This window comes from Nomascus leucogenys, chromosome 19, assembly GCF_006542625.1.
Source record: "Nomascus leucogenys isolate Asia chromosome 19, Asia_NLE_v1, whole genome shotgun sequence".
Lineage (NCBI taxonomy): Eukaryota > Metazoa > Chordata > Mammalia > Primates > Hylobatidae > Nomascus > Nomascus leucogenys.
The window spans coordinates 38,777,247-38,803,322 of NC_044399.1; the positions used below are offsets into that span (position 1 = coordinate 38,777,247).

General features: G+C 53.2%; 2 protein-coding genes across 3 annotated transcripts in view; one reads left to right on the top strand and one right to left on the bottom strand.

The window, feature by feature from the left end:
• Positions 1–3,822, top strand: part of NOS2 (nitric oxide synthase 2) — a 44,356-nt gene extending 40,534 nt beyond the window's left edge. Inside the window, exons 25-27 of the mRNA XM_003277085.3 lie at positions 414–562; positions 1,514–1,708; positions 3,235–3,822. Coding sequence (XP_003277133.1) covers positions 414–562; positions 1,514–1,708; positions 3,235–3,342 — 452 coding nt within the window. The 3' untranslated portion in view covers positions 3,343–3,822. The remainder of the gene's footprint in view (positions 1–413; positions 563–1,513; positions 1,709–3,234) is intronic.
• Positions 3,823–5,298: 1,476 nt separating this feature from the next.
• On the bottom strand, positions 5,299–25,293 carry LGALS9 (galectin 9). 2 transcript variants are annotated; one of them, XM_030799406.1, is made up of 10 exons: positions 23,787–25,293; positions 16,536–16,627; positions 14,104–14,305; positions 12,530–12,640; positions 9,539–9,574; positions 8,970–9,020; positions 8,299–8,340; positions 7,766–7,854; positions 7,452–7,614; positions 5,299–6,023 (listed from the first exon to the last, which is right to left on the bottom strand). In XM_030799406.1, exons 1-10 carry the CDS (start codon positions 23,823–23,825, stop codon positions 5,877–5,879), a joined length of 972 nt encoding a protein of 323 aa, XP_030655266.1. In that variant the 5' UTR covers positions 23,826–25,293; the 3' UTR covers positions 5,299–5,876. The 2 variants fall into 2 exon arrangements, with proteins under 2 accessions (XP_030655266.1, XP_030655267.1); XM_030799407.1 differs by lacking the exon at positions 7,452–7,614 and having other exon boundaries at positions 5,945–6,023; positions 23,787–23,943.
• Between the last annotated feature and the right edge of the window lie 783 nt (positions 25,294–26,076).

Sequence of the window (26,076 nt, forward strand, 5' to 3'; positions counted from 1 at the left end):
CACCAGCGGCCAGCCCCTGCCTAGGAGCAGAACCGCAGCCCCACGAACGGTTCCTGGACCTCTCTGGAGGGAAGGCCTCCCAAGGTTGCCTCCCTGTGCGGGCCTCTGTGGGTTAGAATGGCCGCCTTTCCGTCTCCCGCATAGTAGCTGGGGCTCCCTCTCCTGGGAGTGGAGGTAACGGGAAAGTCCCTGGTTTTGACCTCCGATGGGCTGAGGGAATTCTGCACCTGCATTTTCAGTTATGTGACTATGGATGAGTGATCTGAATACCCTGGGCCTCAGTTTCCTCATCTGTAAAGTGGGGATAATGCTATTAAATAGCTAGTGGGAGTGAAGTGAGAATTCCAGTTGGGCTTGGAGCCGTGGCGCCCTCTGGTGGCCAATTTGGTAACAACAGCCCGGGACTCCTGCAGGAGTGCGGGGAGGCCGGATGACCTTGGTGTTTGGGTGCCGCCGCCCAGATGAAGACCACATCTACCAGGAGGAGATGCTGGAGATGGCCCAGAAGGGGGTGCTGCATGCGGTGCACACAGCCTATTCCCGTCTGCCTGGCAAGCCCAAGGTAAATGCAGCCTCGAAGCAGGTGAAGCATTACACACAAGGCTCCAGTGTGAGCCCTGGGTCCCCACAGGCCCCTCGCCTCCCTGAGCCTTTACCTCCTGAGCTCTAAAATGCAGGTAATTCACAACCATGAGAGTGATGCTGTGAAGAGCGTTACACCCTCTCATACAGCAGAAGCGACAGGCCTGGAGAGGTTCAGGACTACCTAGGTCACACGTGGGTTAAGCCCAGAGCTCAGCCTGCCGAAGGTCCCCAGCAGGCCCCCTGGGACACGCAACTGCCCAGGGAGAGGTGGTCCAGGCTGGCTATGCTCAAGCCTTGCAAGGCTGGAGGGCGGCCGACGCTTCCACCATGGCCCTCAGAGGGGCTCTGCTGTCCCCAGGGTCGCGTTGCCCCCTGAGCCTGTGGCGTCAGAATAGACTCTCGGCCTTCACACATTTGTCCCATCAGGGCACCTCTTGGGCCCAGTGCTCTGTGCCCAGTGCTGGGGCCACTGGGCATCCTGTGTGGAGCAGGAGCAGAGAGTCCCCGACTGACTCCTGGACCTTCTATCTGGGGAGCCTGGGATCCGTACCCTGCAGGGACCTGATGGACAGTCTGCATTGAGAGGCTCCCTTTTCCGGGGTGTAGGCAGAGCCCTGGGCAGGGGGACTGCCTTCATTGATGCCTCTTTGAAGCATGGCAAATTCAGAGACAGTCTGGGATCCCCACTGGAAGGTCAGCCCCTTGAGGGCAGGACTGTGTCCAGCATTTATCTCTGTAATCTCAGCTCAGCCCCAGGGGCATCCGTGCGCCTCATCCTAAGCCTGACCCCATGCAAGGTCCTGGCTGGGAGGGGACTCACTCCTCACCCCTTAGTGCCCTCTCCCCACCTCCCTGAGGCCAGCAGGCCTGCCTGCAAGCCTTGTCCCCAGCAGCTGGGGACTGAACCCACGGTTTCCTCTGGTTTCAGGTCTATGTTCAGGACATCCTGCGGCAGCAGCTGGCCAGCGAGGTGCTCCGTGTGCTCCATGAGGAGCCGGGCCACCTCTATGTTTGCGGGGATGTGCGCATGGCCCGGGACGTGGCCCACACCCTGAAGCAGCTGGTGGCTGCCAAGCTGAAACTGAATGAGGAGCAGGCTGAGGACTATTTCTTTCAGCTCAAGGTATAATAGTGGGTGTGTGGGCTGAGGGTGCTGGCCAAGGGCACAGGCCATTGGAGCCAGGACCAGGGGTGGCAGGTAGACCCAGGGGAGTCAGGCCCAGAAAAGTTCTGGACCCCAACAGAATCTTGGCAGTGGCTGAGATCTGAGCTGGGTGGGCTGTCAGAAGGCCCTACTGCACATCCTAGACTGGTTGGCAGCTTTGAGAAGTCAGGTGAATGTGTTCCATTTTTCCATCTGTGGAATGGGGGCAGGAGAGTCTCCCTGGCCTCTCCCCAAACCCCCCTTTCAGAAAGTATCTGTGTGGCCAAAGCAAGGCTGTGAACACAGGGGAGAGCAAGACTGCTCCCTGTCAGCCTCGTGTGAACCTCACACTTCTTATTTACACCCAGGCTGGCGTCTGCTCACCCTCATCCCCCCAGCAGGAAGGGCTTCCATTTTATGGATGATGATAGTGGTGATATTTATCAAGGGCTTACACTGGGCATACTGCTTGCCAAGGATTCTCATGTGACATTTCATTCAGTCCTGCCAAGGACTTTATGAGGGAGGCACCCCATTTTACAGAGGGAAGGGGGCCTACGGGGTCCACAGCAGTAAATGTGAGAGCCTAGAGTTCAGTCTGCCTCTCTCTGCTTCCAAACCCTGTGATTGTCACTTCCATACTCTCCCTAAGACACTTTCAGACGTTCAACTGAACACTTATTGAGCAGCTACTATGTGCTAGGGATAGAGCAGTAAATGAATCAGGCAAAAATTCTTTACATTCTACTGGGGCTGACAAACCCAAACAAGGAAGAGTTGTAGTGCCTCAGAGAAAAATGGCAGGAAACAGCCTAGGGAATGCTGGGGAGTGTAATTTTAAATAGGGTGGCCGGGAAGGTGGAGCTGGAAGGTGGCATCTGAGAATAAACCTGAGATGGTGAGGAGGAACCCTGTGGATACTGAAGGAAACACACTGGGCTGTTCTGGAGGAGCAGCAGGTACAAAGGCCCCGGGGGTGAGAGTTAAGCTGCTGTGTTTGAAGAACAGTGAGGAGATAACAGGCATTTCCCCAAACGTGTTCAATGGGTCGGTAGACAGTTGGCATCAAAAAGGTTCCAAGGTCGAATAGCCTGGGACATGCTTAGTTAAGGCAAGGCAAACACGTTGCTTTACTACAAGACTTCTGGGAGCCTTCAGCATGCTGCTGTTCATCAGGACCCTTCAAGGCTGGAAGGAAAGAAAGGACGTAGCATTTCCCAAATGTATTTATCTCAGAGCTCACACTTCCTGGAGTATCTTGGGTGGGGGATGAGCGCTGGGCAGGAAATGGGAATGCCAAGTAAAGCTTTGGAGATGGTTAGAGGGCCCGCACCAGAGCAGGTGCTGAGCGGGGTTAGGGTGTAAACCAGATTCAAGCACAATCTAAGTATAACAGTTGGGAAGAGAGATGGCTCATGAAGATCCATGTGATAGGGAAGCTAGGCAACCCCAGGGGCTCATCCCAGCCTGGACTTGACACATTGGTCTCTGTTTTTACCTAAAAGAGCCAGAAGCGCTATCATGAAGATATCTTTGGTGCTGTATTTCCCTACGAGGTGAAGAAGGACAGGGCAGCGGTGCAGCCCAGCAGCCTGGAGATGTCAGCGCTCTGACGGCCCATAGGAGGGGTTAAAGCTGCCAGCACAGAACTTAAGGATGGAGCCAGCTCTGCGTTATCTGAGGTCACAGGGCCTGGGGAGATGGAGGAAAGCGATATCCCTCAGCCTCCAGTCTTATTTCCTCACGTTGCTCCCCATCAAGCCCTTTACTTGACCTCCTACCAAGAAGCACCCCAGATTGATTGGAGCCTCCTCTCTCAAGCTGGGGCCTCCCTGGTCCCTTGGAGATGAAATCTTAAATGCCAGGCCTGGCAAGTGGGTGAAAGATGGAACTCGCTGCTGGGTGCACCACTTCAAGTGACCACCAGGAGGTGCTGTTGCACCACTGTGTATTTAACTGCCTTGTGTACAGTTATTTATGCCTGTGTATTTAAAAAACTAACACCCCAGTCTGTTCCCCATGGCCATTTGGGCCTTCCCTGTATGATTCCTTGATGGAGATATTTATATGAATTGCATTTTATTTTAATCACATTGTATGTGTGTGTGGGCGTTTTGTAGGGAAAGCTCTCCTCATGGTGGGGAGCCGGTGGGTGTCGCAGCCTGGACAGATCCCCGCCAGAGGGACACCCCAGGCAGGCCATGGCTCCCCTGAAATGGCTGCCAGGTGTGACAGCAGTGGTTGGAGCTTCGTGCTGGTCCAAAGACCTGTGGTGGGGCAGGGGACGCAGGCCTGCCTTCCACACAAAGGATCTGAAACGGGGTCTGGCGAGGGTGGGATTCTCGCATGAGGCCAGTGCTTTAGGGAAGGCCTTGAGCTTCTTCTTGGACGCTGTCTTAGAAAGCGTTTTGCTCTGGGGCCACCAGTCTCATGCGAGATTGGCCAGTATGGATGTGGTCCCTGGGAAGGCAGCCTGTCGAGGCGAGTGTGGGCCACAGCATCCTCGCCTGAGGGACTGGGGACCCTCCTGGGTTTGGAGCAGGCCAAGGAAGGCTTCTTAGGAGACTGGGCCCCATTTCCTTCTCCTGGTCAGAACCAAAAAACGAGCTTAGCGGCAGTCACTGGGGTCCTGGCATCACACGGCTCCCAGCTTAGGTTTGGCCTCTGCCTCCTTGGTGCCCTGGCTGACTTCGCCCCCTCCCCCGCCACCTTCCCCTTCTAGCAGTAGCATCTCAGGGGCAGGAGAAGCAGGAGAAGGGGCAGTGCCAACGTCAGGCTCCAGGAAAGCTCCATGCCCTGGGGGACAGCCGTGCATCTCAGCAACAAGGCCAGGAGTCCGCTCCGGACCAGGGCTTCCCAGCTTTAATGTGCGCGCCTCGTCTGGGGTCCTGTGAAAACAGAGACTCTGATCTTGCAGGTCGGGTGGGGTGCGGGATGCTAACTCCCGGGTGCTGCTGGTGCCACGGCTCTGAGGACTACTGTGGGGCCTGAGGAGCTGGATTCTTACTGGGCTGAGCAGGATATGTTGGCATCACCTGGACGCAGAGCTGGGCTTCCTGGCAGTGGCCCAGTGGCTGGCAGAACCCCACACGTGGACACTGAGCTGCTTTTCCCATGCAAGCCCTAACCCCTAATGCCGGGGAGACCCACAGTGGAACACACACCCAGACGGTGCTTCGGGTCGGCTTCTCCTGACCCTCCTCCCCAAGCCACCTCCTCCCACTGGGATGCCAGGTCTGAGGAGCCAGCTCTGACCCTGCTGTGGCCCTCACAGGTTCTGCCCCAGCCCCTCTCCCATCTTGGAGGCATGGGGCTGTTTCCTGGAGTCCCCCATTACCACCGTCCTGTGTCTGAGACTCCTGCCCAAAAGGCTAGAGCTCCAGCCTGCTTTCTCCAACACCCTCATGGGATTTGCGGGGGACCTCTGGGAGGAGGTGTGAGGTCAGGACCCCCTGCCCAAAGGGAGTCCATGCTTTCTCATCCCACTCCTCTCGGCAGCACACCCCCGCCCGATTCCACAGACTCCAAAATGTCTCCAAATGAATTAAAGAAACCATGGTCAACCCACATGAATGTGTCAACAAGCATTTTCATTTCTTTATTTTAAGGACACTGGGAAAGGAGCCAGTCCCCTGAAGAGAACGCTCTGGTCAGTCGGTGGAGGCCAGTGGAATGCCATCAGGCTAGCTTTCCAGGAGGGGTGAAGGGTTGGTGCAGGGTGCAAGGTGAGAGTGAGGTTAAAGGTCAGAGAGGAGGGGCTGAGGAGGCCACCTCCCACCAGGAGCAGACAGCTGGTGGCTTGGGACTGGGGTGGAGCTGTGTGGGGGATGGGAGGGGACTGACCATGGGGCTTCATCTTCACTGCCCACTCCCCACCTCTCCCTGGCTGTGCCCGCCTCCTGGGATGGTAGGATTCCAGCAGCTGGAGCCCCAGGTGCTGCTGCGGCTGAGGAAGGCAATCCCTGTCAGCTACCTTCTCCGTTCCGGGGTGGCTGTAGCCAGAAGCAGGACCAGACAAGGACACGGCCTCTGCATTAAAGCCCAGATCCCAGGCAGGGTTGGAAAGGCTGGACCTGGGAAGTGGGGATGATGAGAAGACCCAGACTGCCCCACACCCCAGCCCCCGGCCCCAGGGCCAGGGAGCCACCTATGTCTGCACATGGATCAGCTGGATGTCGCCCCCCACTTCCAGTTTGTTGATGGTGGGCAGGTTCCTCAGGCGATGGTAGTATTCAAACAGGTGCTGACCATCCACGGCCACCTTGAGGCAGTGAGCTTCACACAAGATCCACACCTGTGCAGAGATCATGCCGTTTGCACTACACGTGGGAAGTCCTCCACCTTCACTGCAGCCTCCTCTCTCCCTCCCTCCCTCCCTCCTCAGCTGCTAATAAGCCCCTCATCTGCACTGTATCCCCACTGAACGACGGCTCTTCCCTAAACAGGCTGTGCGTGCTCTTTCCCCTGTACCGTTCCCTGGCCTAGAATACTATTCCCACCCCATCAGGGACAGGAGTGCTGGCCTGTGCCATCTGTATCCCTCAGGCCCAGCACACAGGAGTGCGCTGGGCCTGGGCTCCTGCAGCATCAGCCTCCTAACTTGTCTTTTCCACCCCAAAGCCTTCTCCACGAAGCAGTCAGGGTACAAATGTTAAAACCACCTTCCCTTCGCAATAGCGAACACTCCTATCACACATGCCATGTGCCAGGCACTGTCCTAAGCATGCTACAGACACTGTCTCATTCCATTCTTACAACTCTAGGAAATTCATGATGATTAGCTCCATTTTGTAGATGAGGAAACTGAAGCACAGAATAATTGAGTCACCTGTCCGAGGTCACACGGCTGTCTACAAATCAAAGTATGTTGCTCCCTGGCTTGAAACGCTCCTGAGGCTTTTCACTGTGTTAAAATCCAAGCTCTTTTCCATGGCTGCAAAGCCCTACATCAGTCATTTTCAACTCTGACTGCAGAGTATAATCACTTAAGGCGTATTTTTAAAATACGAATGCCCAGCTGACTGCCTCGTTGGCCTGGGCTGGGGTCCCAGCACTATTTCCTTTGTAAGCTCTCTGGGTGATTTGAATGTGTAGTCAGGGCGGAGCACGCCTGCCTGCTGTTCCGGGACGGGCCACACCCACGCCTCTGCGTGCTGGCCCTAGCCGCCCCTCCCAAGCTCGCTCTGTGTCATCGCTCTGTTGTGCCTTGTGCGTGGCACCGTCGTTATCTGTGACAATCTGTCCATGCTTTACTTTCCTTGTTCTTCCCCCACCTAAATTGTAAACTCCCTGGAGGCAGGACCCTGTCTGTCTGCTTCATGGCTGTGCCCCCAGCATGTTGGGTGCTTCCTTTGCAAAGCAGGCGACAAGAAAATGGTTGTTGAATAAATGAAGAAATGAATAACACCTCCTTCTTGGGTCTGATTTGACACTTACTGACTGTGTGACCACAAGCCAGTAACCTGCACTTGTGAGTTTGTTTCCTCATCTGAAAAAGCAGATCCCAACACTTCCTTCATGCGGGACAGTAATAATAATAATAATAATAATAATAATAATAATAATAATAATAATAATAATTTGTTGGCCACCTTCTCTTCTTCTGGGCCCTCATCCCAGAGGCATCAGCCCCCATCCTGTTCAAGGTACCTCAGACCTCCTTTACCCCCTCCCCATGTGCACCCGTGGGAGCCTCTCCAAGCTCCAGACTGCGGTGCCTTACCGAGAAGCTCTGGCCACGGATGAAGGGCATTTTTCGGGGCAGACTTCGCTCCTCAGACCCCCAGGAGTTGTTGATCTGGGTGTTGCGGACCACAGCATTCTCATCAAAACGGGGGTTCAGATGGAAGGCGATGTGGTTCCCAGAGCACAGGTTGATGTGGAACCTGGGGTGGGCAGCCCACCTGAACCTTTGTCCACTGAGTTCTGAGTCCCATTTCCTCCCCATCATCAGTAGCCTTCCTGAAGCCAGGGGAATGGCTGCACTGACCTTGAAGGGCTCTGTCTTCCCAGAGGTCACTGGAGCCCTTGGCTTACCTCTGAGCATTGGGCAGGACAGTGCCCGACAGGATGATGGACTTGGATGGGTACAGCCCTCCCGGAATGGTGGTGATGAAAGGCATCGGCTGTCGGAAGAAGGGGGACAGGTCAGCCGCCACGAGGAAGGGGAAGATTGTACCAGTTCCCGTGAATTTGGGCTGTCAGCTGAGAAGAAGCCCACGATATCTTTACTTGGTTCCATAAAAGCCAAAGGAAAACTTTCCAGTGCTCCTCAAATTAATGGGCTTAGATTAGTGTCATGAAGGGAACTTTGGCCAAAGACAAAAAGACTCGTGGGGTGAAAAGGGAGGGCCATGCAATGTGCTCATATTGACACGACAGTTTTAAGGTTGAAAGCTCCTCTCCACAGTCTTCTAAATCGCTGGGATGCTTTGAAACCCTTCAGCTTACCATTTTGAAAGCCCTTGGCTTTTCATTTTGCAAGGCTACCGGATGCCCCCGAAGCGGCCCTTCACCCCCAGCCTGCCCACCACAAACAGAACCTCCGTGCTCCTTGAGAAACCACTTACATAGGCGGAGTGGGGGTACATCATAGGTGGGATGGCAGGAGTCTGTTGAAAAGAAACCAGGAAATTCCATGGGAGAGCACACGGGTGTGCAAGCACTCACCCACGCACACTCACGCATTCTAGAGGGGGCTCCACTGTGAGGCTGACCTCGTGAGCCTTTGGCCCTTGGCCTCTCCCGTCCACCTCCCTTTTCATGTTAGCCTTCCTGGAACTTCCTGCCGTGTTCCCAGACCCCACCATGGTCACCTGCCCCTCAACCCCTCCGCAGGCAGCCCCACTAATTCTAAGCCCCCGCCTGATTTGCACCATCAGAAGAGCTTAAGCCTATGATCAGTAGTGACATCCTGGGGATCCAAGATGCAGGGCCAGGAACCTCACATCCGGTGCTGGGGCCACTGCATTCCCTACTTGGTGACAGATGGACCAGTTTCCCTCTCGGTCTCTAGGGGACTTGCCTCTTCCACCACTGGATAAACCCTGCTTCTTCCAGAATCTCGGCTGTCCCAAGGACAGCTTTAGCCACATGTCACCTGAGCCAAGCACTCAGCCCCTAGTGTCCCCATCCTCCTTGCTAAACCACTTTCTTCCCGACTCTAGGGCTCTAGGGAGTTTAGTTCTTGGTGAAGGAGGACACTGTGCAGCTGTGAACTGACCAGAACTTGTAGACTTACAGAGAACATCTGTCCAGGGGCGCTCTGCACCGTGTGGATGACTGTCTGGGTCTGGAAGAAAGAAACCAGGTCTCACCCAGGCTCTCCCGCGTGAAGACCACCAGCTACCACCAGAGGGCGCCACACAGCAGGCACCCTCCAGGGGGCGTAACAAGCCCAATGGCCCCACAGACCCCACAGAGGGTGGGCCCAGGTGTTTCTTCTCTCAAGGGGATGAGGGAAGGGCAAAGGTTAGAACCCTGGAGAAGACAGATGGGGACGCTGGTGGCTCTGGCCCACCTTTCCTCTCGGGGAAACGTCTCTCAGCCTAGCCTCCCTATGCAGGTGAGAGAAGTGAATGTGGGGCCATTGTCTTCCCTGGCTGCCCACGGGGTGGCAACTCAGGTTGTTTCATCATGGCCAGCCAACCACATCCAACCCCCAACCTCACCAGGCCGGGCAGATGGTCAAGGGCCTGGCCTCTGCCCTCCCCACTCCCAATGGGAGAGGCCCAATGCCTGGCCCTGCCTCCTCCATGAGCCCAGAAGAGCCAAAATGAAGAGGATCCAAAAAGAAAACAAGAGACTTACAATGGGAGCCGGGTTAGCATGCCGCACGCCACGAGGCTGGAGGGTTGAGGAGAGTCAGAATGGTGGTTATTGCGGGCACCACAGAATGGGGAGAGAGACGATGGCAGAACTCCAGGGAGGCTCTTGTGCTCAGAAATGCCTCCCCAGACACACCCACCTCCCTCTTGCTCCCAAGCAAGCCTTCCTGAGCCTGTGGCACCCAGATTTTTACCCCCAGTGCACAGGGCTTTGGGGTTGGGGGTTAGGGTATCCCCATTCGTTCGTCTTGAGAGAAAGGAGGCTGGGTTTGATGGAGACCTCATTGCTCTCTGCAGCTCCCACAGCCACGAGCATTACTTCCAGTGCCATATTTCACCCATAAGGTGAGAAGTGGTATTTGTTGAAGGCCTACTGTGGGTTGATTCCTGGACTTCAGCGCTTTCCAATGAGGGAAGCAGCCTCAGCTCCTGTGTCCCTGGTGAGGCAATGAGGCTCAGAAAGATTAAGCAACTTGCCCAAGCTTGCCCAGGTGGACGGGATCAAATCCAAAGTGGCAGCCAGTTCTGTCTGACTGTATCCAGCACACTTTCTATCCTCCCCAGGGCCAGGGCCAGGGCCAGGGCCAAAGTTGGGCTGCCCTGCAAACCATTCCCTGGGCCTCCACCAGTCCTGAAGTCAGCGTGGCAGGAGGCAGGTGCCCTGTCTGTACGGTGATGAGCCATAAGAAGACTGCATAGACAAAGCGCCCCTCCTCCCAGTCCCCACTGCTTGAGTGGCCAGAGGAAGGGCTGCCCTCCTCCTTGTCCTGGATCCTGCCCCACCCAGTAGACTGTTCCTGCCCTGACTGGTATCCCGTTCTCCCTGGCTGTGTGAACCACATTCCACATTCATTCACTGAGTCCCTACTGAGTGCCAGGCACTGTGCAAATGAACAAGCCACAGTCCCGGCCCTCTGGGGCCTCGTGGGCATAGGGAGATGGGGGTGTAGTGACGCAGACAGACACGCAAACACAGTTACAATGGGGTGCTGTGAACTGGCATGGCACAGATATGTACAGACTTCATGGGGACACTGGGGAGCATCCAACAATATTCCAGGCGCGGAGGACTCCCAGAGGAGCGACACTTAGGCAGAGCATGGAAGGGCAATTAGGCGTGTGCTGGGGGCAGGCTGGCAGAGTGTGCTTCCGGGACCAGGGACAGCATATGCAAAAGCATGGTGGCCCGAGAGGGCCTTGAGTGAGCTGCAGAGGCTGCGGGAGCTTCGTGGGTTGGGGGTGAGGCAGGGAGGTGGATTGGGGCCAGACTCGGAGGAATTTGTATGCCCTACTGGGGAATTTGGGCTTTATTTGAAGGGCTGGGGGCTTTTAAGATTTTTAAGCAGGGAGAGGGTGTGATCAGATTTGCTTATAAGAAGGTCACTATGGCAGTGGTTGGGTGTGGGGGGTGGGGAACTGGACCCCTGTCGTCATGGTGAGGAATCTCAGAGGCCTGGGCCAGGTCGGTGGCTTCGGGACCCTTGGTGCCTTGGAGAGACGTAAAGAAGGGGGAGTGAACAATTCAGGGTGACTTCCAGGTCCCCAGCTCTGGGTGCCCGGCAGACAGACAGGGAACTCTTGGGTGGGCAAGATGGGGCCTGCAGGCCCTGGGTGGCCTGCTGTCTGGGGCCAGCCTCTCGGACCCTCGGTCCTTCCTACTGTCTGCTCAGCCACCCAGGGCCTCTGTGTTGCACTCACTTTTTGTCTGCACCCCTTGGGCCTGGGTGGGAAACAGACAGGCTGGGAGAACGGCACCATGGAGAAGGCAGGCTGAACGGGGACTGTGCGGGGGTTCTGTTAAAACAAAAGGCACCGGGTGGTGAGGAGAAGCATTAATAGAGCCAAGGAGAAGCCAAAAGGCAGAGGCAGAGGCAAGAGGGAGAGACCAGGCAGGCAGGGGGATGAGGCAAGGGGGTTAGGGCCATGCTGAGACAGGATGGGAAAAAGCCAGGCTCTGGTGAGCAGTGCAGGGGGGCAGTCTCCCTCCAGCTCCTCCTTCCCCTTCCACCCGCAGGGGAGAGTCAGGGAAGGAGGGAATGAGAGATGAGGACCAAAGGGTGAGGAGCCCAGATTTGCTGAGGGCCTACTGTGCGCTTCGCTGATCTCAGGGAGCTCCCTCGAATGCCAAAAGGGTAACAGCAGCTGCTATCCAGCTGCTGGTGTCCTGTGGGAATGTGGGCCCAGCATACCCTAATCTTCCCATTTTTCATTTGGTATTGGTATCGCCTGACCTTCTTTAGTTTTATTTATTTTATTTTATTATTTAAACAAAATTTTTTTGGAGACAGGGTCTTGCTGTGTTACCCAGGCAGACCTCTAATTCCTGGGCTCAAGCCATTCTCCCACCTCAGCCTCTTGAGTAGCCAGGATACAGACCTCTACCACCATGCCTGGCTCTCCTGACCTTTTAGATGTTGGCAACACATTCAAAGTTGTTAAAACACAGAGGTCAAACAGACCCTGGTGTGGGCCCAGGGGGGCCACTGTGTGACCTCTGATGTCTGTCTCCTCACTGAACCACCCAGCCACCCATGGGGGGCAGGCAATGACCATGCTCATTCTACAGATGAGGAAACCGAGGCTGAGAGAGGTGAAGTCGCTTGTCTAAGATCCCACAGAGGGTGAATGGCAGAGCTGGGAATTTGAACTGGATTCAGTTTGGCTCCTGAGCCTGTGTTCTTTCTAGAACAATATGCCCTCCTTACCAGGGTGGAAATCAAGGGGTGAGGAGAAAGGGGCAGCTGAGGAGTCTGGGAGACCAAGGCAGGTGTTCCGGACAGACACAGTGACACAGAAGGAGGGGCAGAGTGACAGACGAGAAGGGGTAGGCAGGTACTGGGACAGGGAAGCAGAGGTTGTCCCCAGAGTGACCTGGGTAGGAGATTGGCTTGGGTCCACCCAGCAGGGCCTAGGCACAGCTACACTGGGCCCTGCATCCCAACCCCTGGGACCGGTGCCAGGTGGACAGTCTGACCTGGAAGCTGATGTAGGATAGCTGCACAGAGCCATTGACGGAGATGGTGTCCACACGGTGGAAGGGCACACGGTGGAAGTACTGCACGAAGAGGCTCCCGTTCACCATCACCTGCCAGAGGAGAGCACGTGTTCCGGGGGAGGTGTCCCAGGCTGGGATGGGGACCACCCCTGAGCTCCTGGACCCTCTTTCTAGAAAATGAAGACCTAAGTCTGGTCTCCAGTGTGGGGCCAGTTACAGGAATGTGTGTGTGACCCGAAGTGCATCAACCCGAGTCTCTACTGGGCTCCAGTTGGGCTTTTCGTTCTTCTGGTTGTTTCCTGCAGTAGGTTTGTCTTTCTAGTATTAGCTCAACTGGGGTTTCATTTATTTACTATTTATTTCTCCTTCAACTTTTTTTTTTTTTTTTGAGATGGAGTGTCAGTTTGTGGTCCAGGCTGTAGTGCAGTGGTTCAAGCAATTCTCGTGCCTCAGCCTCCCGAGTAGCTGGGATTACAAGAGTCCACCATCACGCCCAGCTAATTTTTGTATTTTTAGTAGAGATGGGGTTTCACCATGATGACCAGGCTGGTCTTGAACTCCTGACCTGAAGCGATCCGCCCTCCTCAGCCTCCCAAAGTGCTGGGATTATAGGTGTGATCCGCCGTGCCCATCCCCTTCAACTTTGATTTTAAGTTCCAGGGTACGAGTACAGGATGTGCAGGTTTGTTAACTAGGTAAACGGGTGCCATGGTGGTTTGCTGCACAGATCAACCCATCCCCTTGGTATGAAGCCCAGCATCTGTTGGCTAATCTTCGTGATGCTCTCCCTCCCCCACCAGGCCCCAGGGTGTGTTGGCTCCCCTCTTGTGTCCATGTGTTCTCATCGTTCAGCTCCTACTTATCAGTGAGAACATGCGGTGTTTGGTTTTCTGCTCCTGCATTAGTTTGTTGAGGATAAAGACTTCCAGCTCCATCCATGTTCCCCCAAAGGACATGATCTCGTTCCTTTTTATGGCTGCAGGGGTATTATTTATGTATGCATAAAATGCTCACGGGGAGCAGAGGAGAGGCGACCTCGAGTTGCACACTGAGTGGATGGTAACATCCTCATCTCAGATAAGCATACTCAGACTGACTTACCCACCGGCTTCTCAAGCCCAGAGACTACTCTGCTTGCAAAGGTAATTCGCAATGTGCTTACAAAACTATACCCTTAATAGACCCTGGATAAAGGCTGGAACAATGTCACTGAAACATAAATGTTACCAGTGACCTGGAGAGGAGGAATGGCTATAGCAGAGGAATGGAATGAGCTTGGAATTCAAAGACACATAACACCAAACAGCAACGTGATGACTCCTCTCGTTCTTTTTCAGAGTAAAAGAAGCAGCAGACGTACCTGCAGATTCAGGTGAAGGTGCATAAGGAGACTAGGCAGCAATGGGTCACACCCTTACAAGGAGATGGTCATGTTATCTGTATAGTGGTGTCACTATGGCTGAATGTCGATTAAGGTGATTACTTAAGGGCCATTAACCTGATAGGGCTGGGGGTCCCAAGGTGTGAGAGGTGGGGAGGGGATTCCTGCTCACCTTGAAAGCTGAGCTCTGCACCAGGAAGCAGAGGTCAAAGGGCATACCCTTCTGGAAGGGCATGTGCGTCTTCCTCTCCTCGGGCCCCCAGCTGCTGTTCTGCCTCGTGTTGCACACCACGTACCCTCCGTCTTCAAAGCGAGGGTTGAAGTGGAAGGCAATGTCATTTCCACTGAAGCCGGTCTGAAAGTTCACAGCAAACCTAGGCCCAGAGAAAGCAAATAGTCTTCTGTGGCATGGATTATCGCCAGTGACAGGCACAGGAGGGCCTCGGTGCCTGTGCTTTGTGGATCTTGCACACATCCTGCATGGCAGAGACTGCTTTGTTGGCATCGTTTTTTGTCTTTCTAATTGGGATGTAATGTGTTTTTGTTTTAATTATTGGATTTTGCCTTTACAGCATGATTTGCTAAAAATAAGTAGAAAACAGTTAAGGAAAAGTGCTGGTATTAGCAAACAAGAAGCATAGGTCTTGCAAAGTGATTACCAATTGATACCAAAGACGGAAGTTGTTAAGCGCGCCTAGAAGAGAGAGCCTTCCGTGCCAGTGGACACTTGTTGGAGGCCAGCACATGCCTGATTAAGTGGGAAAGAAGAGAACAAACGTAAGGAGCATGTAAAATTGGGGCTGGGCGCAGAGGCCACGGCGGGTGGATCACTTGAGCCCAGGAGTTTGAGACCAGCCTGGGCAACATAGTGAGATCTCATCTCTAGTTAAAAAAAAAAAAAATTGGCTGGGCATGGTGGCTCACGCCTGTAATCTCAGCACTTTGGGAGGCTGAGGCAGGTGGATCACGAGGTCTGGAGTTCGAGACCATCCTGGCCAACATGGTGAAACCCCGTCTCAACTAAAAATACAAAAAATGAGCCAGGCATGGTGGCATGCACCTGTAGTCCCAGCTACTCAGGAGGCTGAGGCAGGAGAATCACTTGAACCCGGGAGGTGGAGGTTGCAGTGAGCCCAGATAGCGCCACTGCACTCCAGCCTGGTGACAGAGCGAGACTCCATCTCAAAATAATAATAATAACAATAATAATAATAATAATAATAATCTGGGCATCACAGTGCACTCCTGTAGTCCCAGCTGCTCTGGAGGAGGCTGAGAGATGGGAGGATCGCTCAAGCCCAGGAATTTGAGGCTGCAGTGAGCTATGATCATACCACTAAACTGCAGCCTGGGTCAAAGAAAAAAGTCCCTGTCTCAAAAGAAAAAAATTAATTAAATGAATAAATGGAAGTGATTACATTTGAAATATCTCTGCATATATTTTTTCTTTTGGAGTCCTTCAGCTTCATCCCCGTAGTCCTTTGGAAATTCCTGCCCCAAGGAAGGGAGAGACAGAAAGCTCCCGAGAAGAGAGGGCCCTCTGAGGTAGGATCTGTCTCTATGCCACAGGATGGGAGTGGGAAGCCCTCCTGCTGCTGGGAGGTGGGGGAGGCGGAGGAAGAGGGAGAGAGGAAGGGACGGAAGATCAGGGGTGTGGTCCTGATTCCCCTGGTTGGAGGGTTCAGGGGGATCGGGGCCTCCCTGCCCTTGGCATCTCCTGAGGGCACCGCAGTCTCTCAGAGAAGTCCCACAGCAGGATGGCAATGGTGGAGGAGGTCACCAAGAATCTAAGTGTCCAACTGAGGTTGAGCTGGGATCTGTGAGGCCCAGAAGGTCTTAAGGAGAGGTCCCCTGGGACTGAGGCAGAGAGGCTTCCGAGAGAGAGTCATGAGTCCAGAGGCTCTTCTGTGGGCCCCACAGACTTCAGCAGGCAGCCACCCCGTGGTCCCCCACTAAACCAGGAGAGAGCTGCACAACTCTGTGCCCTGTCGGGGTGCCTCGGCAGGGGTCAGCCAGGCCTGCGTGAGGGTCTAGAGCCCTCCCAGCCACTGAGGAACCACGTGGGCTCCTCTCTGTTCCCAGACAGCCCACCTTGGGAGGGGGGAGGGGGTGAGAAACAGCCCTGATACAATGTTAGTATGTTGAATTGACTTAGTAGTTTCTAGAAAAGGCCTTGAAACCGAAAGAGACCAAATTACTTTTGATGGCACTTTTCAATATTTTCGTATCAGCAGAAGGAGAGCTTCAGAGTGGATGAGAGCAGTTATGGGAATGGAGGAAGTTTGATTTTTGCAACTCTTAGTCACAGTGTGCAAGGTTCAACCCAGAACATAATCACCCAACTCTGACCATCCCACTTCCTCCTTAGACCGTCAGCTCCCAGGGCCCCATTCATCCTGGAGTCCAGGTTAATGGCAGCCCTGGGTGCAGGTGGTGCCTGTGGAGTGCTATCCTGTGGCAGGGGTTAGGGATGCACTGGGCCTCCCCTGAGCCAGGCACGTGAGCTTGGATGTTGTTGTTTGAGCTAATCCAGGCTCACAGGCACAGTGGCTTTACTAAGGGATGAGGCTGGAGTGAAATGTTTCCATCCGTATACACACACACCGGGTTCCACTGGAGCTGAGAACGGTCCCATTGACAGTGATCTGAAGTCCATCCTGGAGACCTCCTTGGATAGTCCCAGAAAAGGGGACAGCCTGCAGGGAGAAGGTGTGGGGCTGTCAGTGAGGTGGCTGGCCTCCCGTTTGCTCCCCTCCAGTGCTAGTCAGTGGCCAGCATGGGTGTGACAGCACCATGCAAGGGGATGGGGTGCGGCTGTGACCAGTATAGAGGGAGTCTCAGCCCCATGGGTCTTAGGGTCCTGTGTGGAGGCAAACACAAATCCAATTAGCTACTCAGACAGTCTAAGATTGTGGTAAGGAGAAGTCTGGCCCTGAGAGGATGTGACAGGGAGCTGAGCTTGTGGAGAGTCTGAGAGGCAGTGGAGGATGCATCAGGAATGCACCAGGCAGAAGGCCTTCCTTCCAGGCAGGGAAGTAGCAGGCAGATGCCCTGGGCTGGTAAGGAATTAGGTAGCAATGGGGGCTGCTGGACCCCATGCTAAGCTCCCAGCAAATGTCCCAGGGCCTTGGCTGGAGACTCAGGAAGCCCAAGGTACCAAAGGGACCCATCAAGGGTCTGGAGGGTAAACCTTCGGCTCACGCGAGAAAGTCAAGAAGAAGCCATCCCCCTCTTCCCACCACCACCATATAACAATGGCCACTGTGACTTTTGCCCTCCTGGCCACCTTCAGCAGAGCATCTTCCCAGATGCCCCCTGTAGCCGTGGGGCAGCCCCCTCCTCTACTTCTGCCCCCTGGCTCCCCATTCCTTCCCTCAGGCCCTCAACAGCCCCGAGCCCTAGCGTAGTTTCCCCACCCATCCCAGGCCCCATGGGCAACCACTTTGTCAAATCCTCTCTTCTGGGGCTCTTTAAAGGACGATGGGCCATGGTGACGCATGCATCATTTTAGAGTCAGGCCGCCTCCAGGGCTGAATCCTAGCTCTGCTGCTCATGACCTGAGTGGCCGTGGGAAGCCTATTCCACCTCTCTTTGCCTCAGTTTCCTCATCTGTAAAATAGGAAGGTGTTTCTCCTGCTGCGTATGATTGATGATTTTGTGAGAAAAGGCCTGTGATGGAAGAGACTGGCACATAGGAGGTGCTTCACCACTGTCACCCACCCCCCACCTCGGTCTCTCTGAGCAAAATTCACAAACTGGTACTTCCAGCTTTCAAAGTTTATTCCCAAAATGCCTCATATCCAATGTGGTTCTATAACCCGCATTAAAGCACAGTTCTATCCCCTGGCCGATTTTCACGTTCTTCAACTTTTTAGTGTCTTCTCTAATATCTCCTTTAGGTCAATTTCCTACACAAATTAAATGCCTAAGGGAGCCAGGCAGGTGATGTGTATGGGTGAGATGGCCAGGTGGGGGAGTGGTGGGGACTGTGGCAAAGTAGACGTCACACCCCTCATCTAAAAAGTCAACATCTACTCAGTGCTAACCAGTGATTACCATCTGGGCCCAGTATTGGCAGAGCTTCCAAATTTTTAAGAGAAGACAGAAATCTGGATTTTTTTTTCTATAAAACTTTCTAATTTGTTGGGGGAAAAAGTTTGTCAAGAAGGATTATGTAAAAGCTCCTGGATGGGCACAGTGGCTCACATCTATAATCCCAGCACTTCGGGAGGCTGAGGCTGAAGGATCACTTGAGACCAGGAGTTTGAGGCCAGCCTGAACAACATAATGGGACCCCCATCTCTACAAAAAATAAAAAAAAAAATAGCCAGGTGTGGTGGTGCACAACTTTAACCCTAGTTACTTGGGAGGCGGAGGTGGGAGGATCCCTTGAGCCTGGGAGGTGGAGGCTGCAGTGAGTCATGATCACACCACTGTACTCCAGCCTGGGCAACAAAGTGAAATCCTGTCTCGAAACCCCCCAGATTCCCGTACTATAGAGATACACAATGAAATATTTGCAATGGAATGGTATCTCTGGATTTGCTTCCACATATCTGAGGGTGGGAAGGGAAGCAAGCAAGGGTGCAGGATGAAGCAAGATAGGCCTGAGTTGATCATTGTTGGAGCAGAGTGATGGGTGCGTGTTGTTGATGGCACAATTCTCTCTGCATGTTTGAATTTCCTATAATAAAAAGTTAAAAGAAACACTGCACAGGCCAAACAGAAAACACCCACCAGCCAAACTCAGCCTACTCGCCACTGCTTTCTGGTGTGTATTGTTGAGCTGTGTGACCACACAGAACCCTGGGAAACCCACCCTAGCTCAGTGTACACACCTGGCACCGTGAAAGCCCCAGGAAATCTGGGATCTGATTCAGATAGACTCTGCTCCCCATGGATTTGAGGGGGATATCTTTTGTTGCCCCTCAGGTCAGGTCTGAACTCTGCCATTAAGTACTTTAGTGACCTCAAGCAAATCACAGCTTCTGTGTGTCTCTGACTTCTCTTTCTTGTCCCCGTCTATGCCAGAAGTGTGGGGGAAGGAGAGTCAGCCTGATCCACTTATGGACCAGCACGACCTAGGATTGGGAAGCCTGTTTTCCCTGAAACATGTCTGTGGAACATTTTTCCCCTTGCCTGTTTGTGGAAGCCTGTGATTCTCTCCAGAGCCTTTCATACTATCATGAGAGACAACGCTGAAAATACACACCCTCCTGGGAAGCATGTGGCCTCCACTTAAGCGTGTTCACAGCACAGCATCTAGAGTTGAAGGCAGAGCATGATGGACATGGGCTCACAAGTACACACAAAGCTTAACTAAGGAAGTCAGGAGGGAGAAAGAGCAAGTACAGGTCATGCGGTGGGACAGGGCAGGCTAATCTCTAAGGCAACGAGTTCCCCAAAAAAGCTCTGTGAGGTTTCAAAATATCTTAAATAGCGCCCCCAAAATTCTGAAAATCAAGATTATTTATTTACTTATTTAGAGATGGGTTCTCACTCTGTTGCCCAGGCTGGAGTGCAGTGAGGGGTGTGATCATGGTTCACTGCAGCCTCCACCCTCTGGCTCAAGTAATCCTCCCGCCTCAACCTCCCGAATAGCTGGGACCAAATAGGTGCAGGCCAACATGCCCCACTAATCTTACAATTTTTTTTTGTAAAGATGGGGTCTCTATGTGTTGCCTGGGCTAGCTCAAGTGATCCTTCTGGCTCAGCCTCCCAAAGGGCCAAGATTTCAGGCATGAACCACCACACCTGGCCTGAAAAATGAGTTTTTAAATTGAATATCATCCTACAAACAAGGTTATTCATTGCAGCATTATAACACAAAGGATTATAAAGCAAAGCATTGGAAAGAGCTTAAAAGTCCTCTGACAGGGAAAAAGTGAAATAAATTAGGGTATTTCCATATAATAGGTTCTGTGTAGCCTTAAAAAGAAAAGAAAAAGGCCGGGCGCGGTGGCTCATGCTTGTAATCCCAGCACTTTGGGAGGCCGAGGCGGGCGGATCACGAGGTCAGGAGATTGAGACCGCGGTGAAACCCCGTCTCTACTAAAAATACAAAAAAAATTAGCCGGGCGTGGTGGCGGGCGCCTGTAATCCCAGCTACTCGGAGAGGCTGAGGCAGGAGAATGGCATGAACCCGGGAGGCGGAGCTTGCAGTGAGCCGAGATCGCGCCACTGCACTCCAGCCTGGGTGACAGAGCGAAAAAAAAAAAAAAAAAGAAAGAAAAGAAAAAGAGGAAGACGGAACTCTGAGTACCGATATGGAATGATGCCATTTGTATAAAAAGTGGGTGGGGGAAGGCTATGGACTTGCATTTATTTATTTATAGACAAAAAACTCTGGAAGGATTTATAAGAAACTTATGACACTGGTTATCAGTGGGCAACCCCCCAGAAACATCCACATTCAAATCCCCGGATACTGTGAATATGTTGTAGAAGGGACTTTGTAGATGTGATTAAATTAATAATTTTGGCATGGGGAGATTGCCCTGATTTTAAAGGTGGTCCCAATGTAATCACAAGGATCCTATAAAAGGAAGGCAGGAGGATCAGTGTCAGAGGTAGAAGATGTGACAACAGAAGCACAGAAGCAAGAAGAAGCTGGTTTGCATTTTTGGGGGGTTTTTTGTTTGTTTTTGTTTTTTGTTTTTTGTTTTTTTTGAGACAGGATCTCACTCTGTCAGCCAGGCTGGAGTGTGTTGGCACGATCTCAGCTCACTGCAGCCTCCACTTCCCCAGGCTCACGTGACCCTCCCACCTCAGCCTCCCAGGTAGCTAGGACTACAGGCATGCACCACCACACCTGGCTAATTTTTGCTATTTTTTGTAGAGACGTGGTCTCACTTTGTGGCCCAGGCTGGTCTCGAACTCCTGGATTAAAGAGATCCTCCTGCCTCAGCTTCTCAAAGTGCTGGGATTAGAGGCATGAGCCACTGGGCCCAGCCAAAGCTGCTGGTTTTAAAGATGGCCAGAGGGGTCATAAGCCAAGGCATGCAGGCAGCCTCTAGAGGCTGGAAAAGGAAAAGAAACAGATTTTCCCCTGGAGCCTCCAGAAGGAAACAACTTTGCTGACACATTGATTTTAACATCTGACCTTTAGAAACATTAAGAGAGCAAATTTGTTGTTTTAAGATTGGCCAGCCAAGGCTGCTGTGGAATTTAGATAAGTGTGTCCAGAAAACCCAGGAGAACAACTGGACCTGCTTTTGTTCCATGCGGCGCAGGAAGATGGATTTTTACACTGGATTTATGGTCCCACGCGACTAGGCTTGCCTCCCAGCTCCATACACTAGTAATTCTCATATTGGCCAAGTCGCTTGACCTGCCTGTGCCCCAGTTCCCTCCTCTGAACGGCAGGACAGTAACACCACCTGGCAGCGTTCTGGAGAGGACCGGGTGGAATACCACGTGCTGAGCCCCTGGCTCGTGTCGCGCATGACAGTGCAGCTCTTTGCATCGAACAAATCGATCCCTCTGCTGAGTCATAACTTGCTCTGTGTTCCTGGTAGTGCCCGGAGACCAGGGACTTTTCCTCCTCTTTTTGTCTGGAAATCTAGAAAGCAGAGCTGAGCCCTGTGAACCAAAATGTGGGCAGCCTTGTTCTGGACTCAGCATCACCAGAGGACACCCAGGCCCGGCCCCGACAGTGGGGACCTTGGCCTGGCTGGCTGAGACTGCCTGCCAGCAGGAGGCCAGTACGTGGCTCTTAGCCAAGGTGCCCCGCTGCCTCAGAGGCTCCGTGGTCCTGCTGGCCACCTTCCATGACACTTTGATTTTAGACTTCTGACCTCCAACACTGTAAGAACAAATGTGTTGTTTTGAGGTTGACCAGCTAAGGCTGCTGTGGCATCTGGATCCATGTGTGTCCATGAGGGCTCTGGGCATGACCAGGAACATTTATCCTCACAGCAACCCCGGCCACTTTTACAGATGAGAAAACTGAGGCACAGAAAAGTTCAGTCACTTGCACAAAGTTACACAGCTGGTCAGCAACAGAGCTGGGATTTGAACCCCCCAGCACCCACGCTTCTAACCACCACACAGGCTTCCTCTCATGAGGAAGCTGAGAACGTCCTTATTCCTGGCTCTCCTGGTGCTTCCTGGGTCACACAGCACGTGGTTCCAGCTTCCCCCAGGCCCTCCAAAGAGGCTGAGCTAGATGAGGCCAGACGAGAAGTGGGAGTGAGGTTTCCAAGCCAGGCCCTCATGACACTCAGCCCTCCTCAGCAGGACAGCGAACCGCGTGACCTTCCCCCACTGTTGGCATGTGGAGGAAGCATGGCTCCGACTGCCAGATGGGTCACCGAGTGAAGTTTAAGTGTCCCAACCCAGGGGAGCCCCCGTAGGGTAGAGGGGTGCTCTGGACACCCATGGGGGCTGCACTGATCGTCTTTCTTGTCTGGACTCCAAGGCCCTGTTTGAACTCTCTGATGTCCACAGGAGATTTTTCCTTCTGAATCCAAAGATTAGAAAGTAAAAACCAGTCACCAGAATAATCATATGTCAGAACCTGGAAGAAGCGCTGGGATCCCCTCTCTGACAGAAAACCAGAGACAGGGTGACATGCCCCAGGCAGCACCTGCTGACCCTAAGGCCCCCAGCAGCGGCCTGTTCCAGCTTCCCCCAGCCCCCTCTGTGCAGGTCCTACCTCAGGAGCCTCCACAGGGTGGCTGAGGTGTCATTGGTGACAGCCAGGAGGAAACCGGCCTCCTTTCCCCACTCTTTCTCTCTGGAGTTTAGAAAGCAGAGCCGAGCTCTGCAGAGCAGAACGTAGGCAGCCTCATTCTGGACTCAGTGTCACCAAGGGGCACCCAAGCCCGACCCTGGCTTCTGCTGAGGTGGGCCGTGGCAGCTTCCCTGCCCTCAGCACCCTGCCTCTTCCCACCCTCCCCACCCAGGAAGGGCCCATCAGCCCACCCGCTCCAGCTCCTCGGTAAGCTCTTTGCCAAGGCGGGGTGAGATCCTGTGACAGGACCCGGCCCAGGACACAGTGACCCCGGAAGGCTCCTGGGCTCCTGGGGCTGCCACTCCCATCTGGAGGCATTTGGCAACTGGCCTCCACCTCCCTGAGCCTCAGATTTTCCGTGTATGAAGGGGACTCATAAACCTCACAGGGTTTCAGCAAGGCACCTGCTGCCCTCTGACCCCACACTGCAGGGACAGTCCTCATCCCCCTCTCACCTCTGAGACTGCCCCTCTGCAGATGCCCTGAACATGCCCACGCCCAACCTTCAGAGCACAGACACCTCCTCGGGAGGTCTTCCTTGCTGCCCTGAGACTCCCAATAACATGAAACACTCCCAAAGCACCTACAGTGTGTCAGGCACTGTTCAAACACACTAGATACACTACCTCCTTAATCCATGTCCCAACCCTGGGAGTGGAGGGCTCAAGTATTATTCCCACTTTACAGATATGGAAACTGAGGCACAGAGACCACCAGCCAGTAAATAGCTGGACCCAGGGAGGCCATCTCCACAGTACGCACCCTTAACTACCATGCCGGGTAGCGTCCTTACCGTCCCAGAAGCGTGCTTTCTCCCTCTTTACACAAACCATCCCACTCTACACCTCTTCCTCTGAGCGCACAGGACAGGACAGGACAGGACAGCTCAGTCAACACGGTCAAACCCATGACTTGTGGGAAGGAGCATCCCTCCAGGCATGAGTGAGCTCAGCATGGCACAGGTGTGCCAGGATGACCCCCGCTGACATTTCTGCCCTGCTTGTGTTCTCTTTGGGATGCCCCCACCCCTATCCCCTGCCACCCAGGAGTTGCTTCCTCAGAGCCCCAGAGCTGTGTCCCTCTGGCTGAGGCAGCCCTGCACCCATGGCCCCGGAACTCACTGGGCTCAGGTAGGGAGCCTGGGAACCGCTGAAGGCCATCTCTCCACTGCCTCTGTGGCCACCGCTGCCTTTCACACCCGCTAGGAAGTCCTTTGCAGAAGGAACGACTTAACAAAGAAATAGAAACCAAAGCAACTTGGCTGTCATTCAATGGGGAGGAGCCAGCAGCAAGAGGAAGTGGGTCCAGAGAGAGAAAGGTATGGTACTGGGTGAACTGGGGTAACACTCACAGAGGGAAGTAGGCACTCCCAGCCCCAGTGACCTTTCCCTCCTCCCTCTCCTGTGCTCAACCCCAGCCTGAGGCATATTTGGTTCACAGAGGTCTACAATGCTTGACCACACTGACATGACAGTGAGTTACCAGATGACACTGCCCAGAAGTATGTGGCTGTGTGTCCTAAGCACGCTTGGCCACGGAGTCCAGAAAATAATGGGGCTGGGCATCCCCTGTGCACAGGGTGCTGGTGGGGAAGGGCGGCTTCAACCCATTTTACATATAGAGAAGCTGAGGCTCAGAGTCTAAGGGGCATGCCCCGGGTCACACAGCTAATTCGTGGCCGCCTGAGCTATATGAAGATTCTCAGACTCTTCAAAAAGTATTTCTCCTCTTTAAATTTATATTATTAATGTAGAAACATAATTATGTAGAGGGGAATATTTTGCAAGAAAAACACCACAATGAAGATTTTTATTCTACAGTATGGGGTGCCCAGGAGCTTCTGATCCTCCCTGTCAATGAATCTCTCTTTCTTCTCTTCTCCTTCTCTTCTCTATCCTTATTTTCTGCGGTTTAGGATGAGGAGAGAAGTCTTGGACATAATAGAACATTTCAAGTGACATGGGGCTGGGAAGGAACATATGGCATGTGCAGGGAGGTGGGAGGGAGCCATGAAATAAACTTACCTGAAGTCGACCAGGTCCCAGCGATGTGCTCGTGAGAAGGCCCAGAACGCAAGCTGGGTAAGGTAAGGGCTGGCAGGTAAGGGCTGTACGGGCGCGAGAGGATGGCAGGTGCCCCAGGGCCATACGTGAGTCTGTACCTCTCTTCCTTCCTGTGCTCTGTCTAGATGCACTAGAATTTGCAGACACATTCCTTTGAGATGCTCCAATAGACTGAGGCCATGTGTGCCGTCTGCACTGTCCAGCCCCGTTATGTTCCTGGATCAAGTGCCAGTTTAAGAAGTAGACAGTACAAGGGGAGCAGAAAGGAGAGAAAGGAAGGGAAATTCTTTGCGATCCTCTCGGACACCAGGGACAATTTCATCATGGCACATCATTTGTAGGCAATCACAAATTGATTGGGATACGGAAAAACTGGAACTCTCATTCACAGCAGACTGGAGTGTAAAATAATCCAACTCAGAAAAATTAGGCAGGGCGTGGTGGCTTATACCTATAATACCAGCACTTTGAGAGGCTGAGGCAGGAGGATCACTTCAGCCCAGGAGCTTGAGACCAGCTCGGGAAAGGTAGGAAGACCCTGTCCCTACATATAATTTAACAAACAAATTAGCCAGGTGTGGTGGTGCACATACACCTGTGGTATCAGCTACGTGGGAGGCTGAGGTGGGAGGCTCACTTGACCCCAGGAGGTCAAGGCTGTAGTGAACCCTCATCACGCCACTGCACTCCAGCCGGGGTAATAGAGCAAGACTCTGTCTCAAAAAATTGAAAAATAAAAAATAAAAAGAAAAACTGCTTAGTGAGTTGTAATACAGTCAAATATCTACTTCTATGTTCTGGCTTTTCTACTTCTAAAAAATTACCCAAAAGAAAGGAAAACATATTTGCCTGTTTTTAACAGCTTTACTCACCATTGCCCCAGGCTGGAAACAATGCAAATGTTCACCAAAGGAGAAGGGAGAAATGAATTGTGGTTTTCATACAACAAAGTAGCCCTCGGCAATAAAAAGGAGCTAGGCCACAGGAAACATCAACGGGCCTCGCAACTGAGCAGAAGAAGCCAGATCCAACCACACATGCTGTGGAAATTCCATTCAAGTCAAGTTGAACAACAGGCCAGAATAGCATCACCCTTGGGGGTCTCTGACTGGGAGGGGCAGGAAGGAGTCTTCGAGAGGCTGGAAATGTTCTGGATCTGGTTCTGGGTGGTGGTCACACAGGTATTTACATCCATTAACAACAGGCTGAGGCTGGGTGCAGTGGCTGACACCTGTAATTCAGCACATTAGGAGGCTGAGGCAGGAGGATTGCTTGAGCCCAGGAGTTCGAGACCAGCCTGGACAGCATGGCGAGACCTTGTCTCTACTAAAAATCAAAAAAATTAGTG

Bases quoted from the DNA above. Each gene is read 5' to 3' on its own strand.
- LGALS9 (XM_030799406.1), bottom strand. From the start codon at position 23,825: ATGGCCTTCAGCGGTTCCCAGGCTCCCTACCTGAGCCCA. The intron at 9,575-12,529 runs GTCAGACTGTCC...TCAACCCTCCAG, and splicing joins TATCCTACATCAGCTTCCAG to CCTCGTGGCGTGCGGCATGC. The intron at 7,615-7,765 runs GTAAGCCAAGGG...TGCCCACCCCAG, and splicing joins GTCCTGCCCAATGCTCAGAG to GTTCCACATCAACCTGTGCT.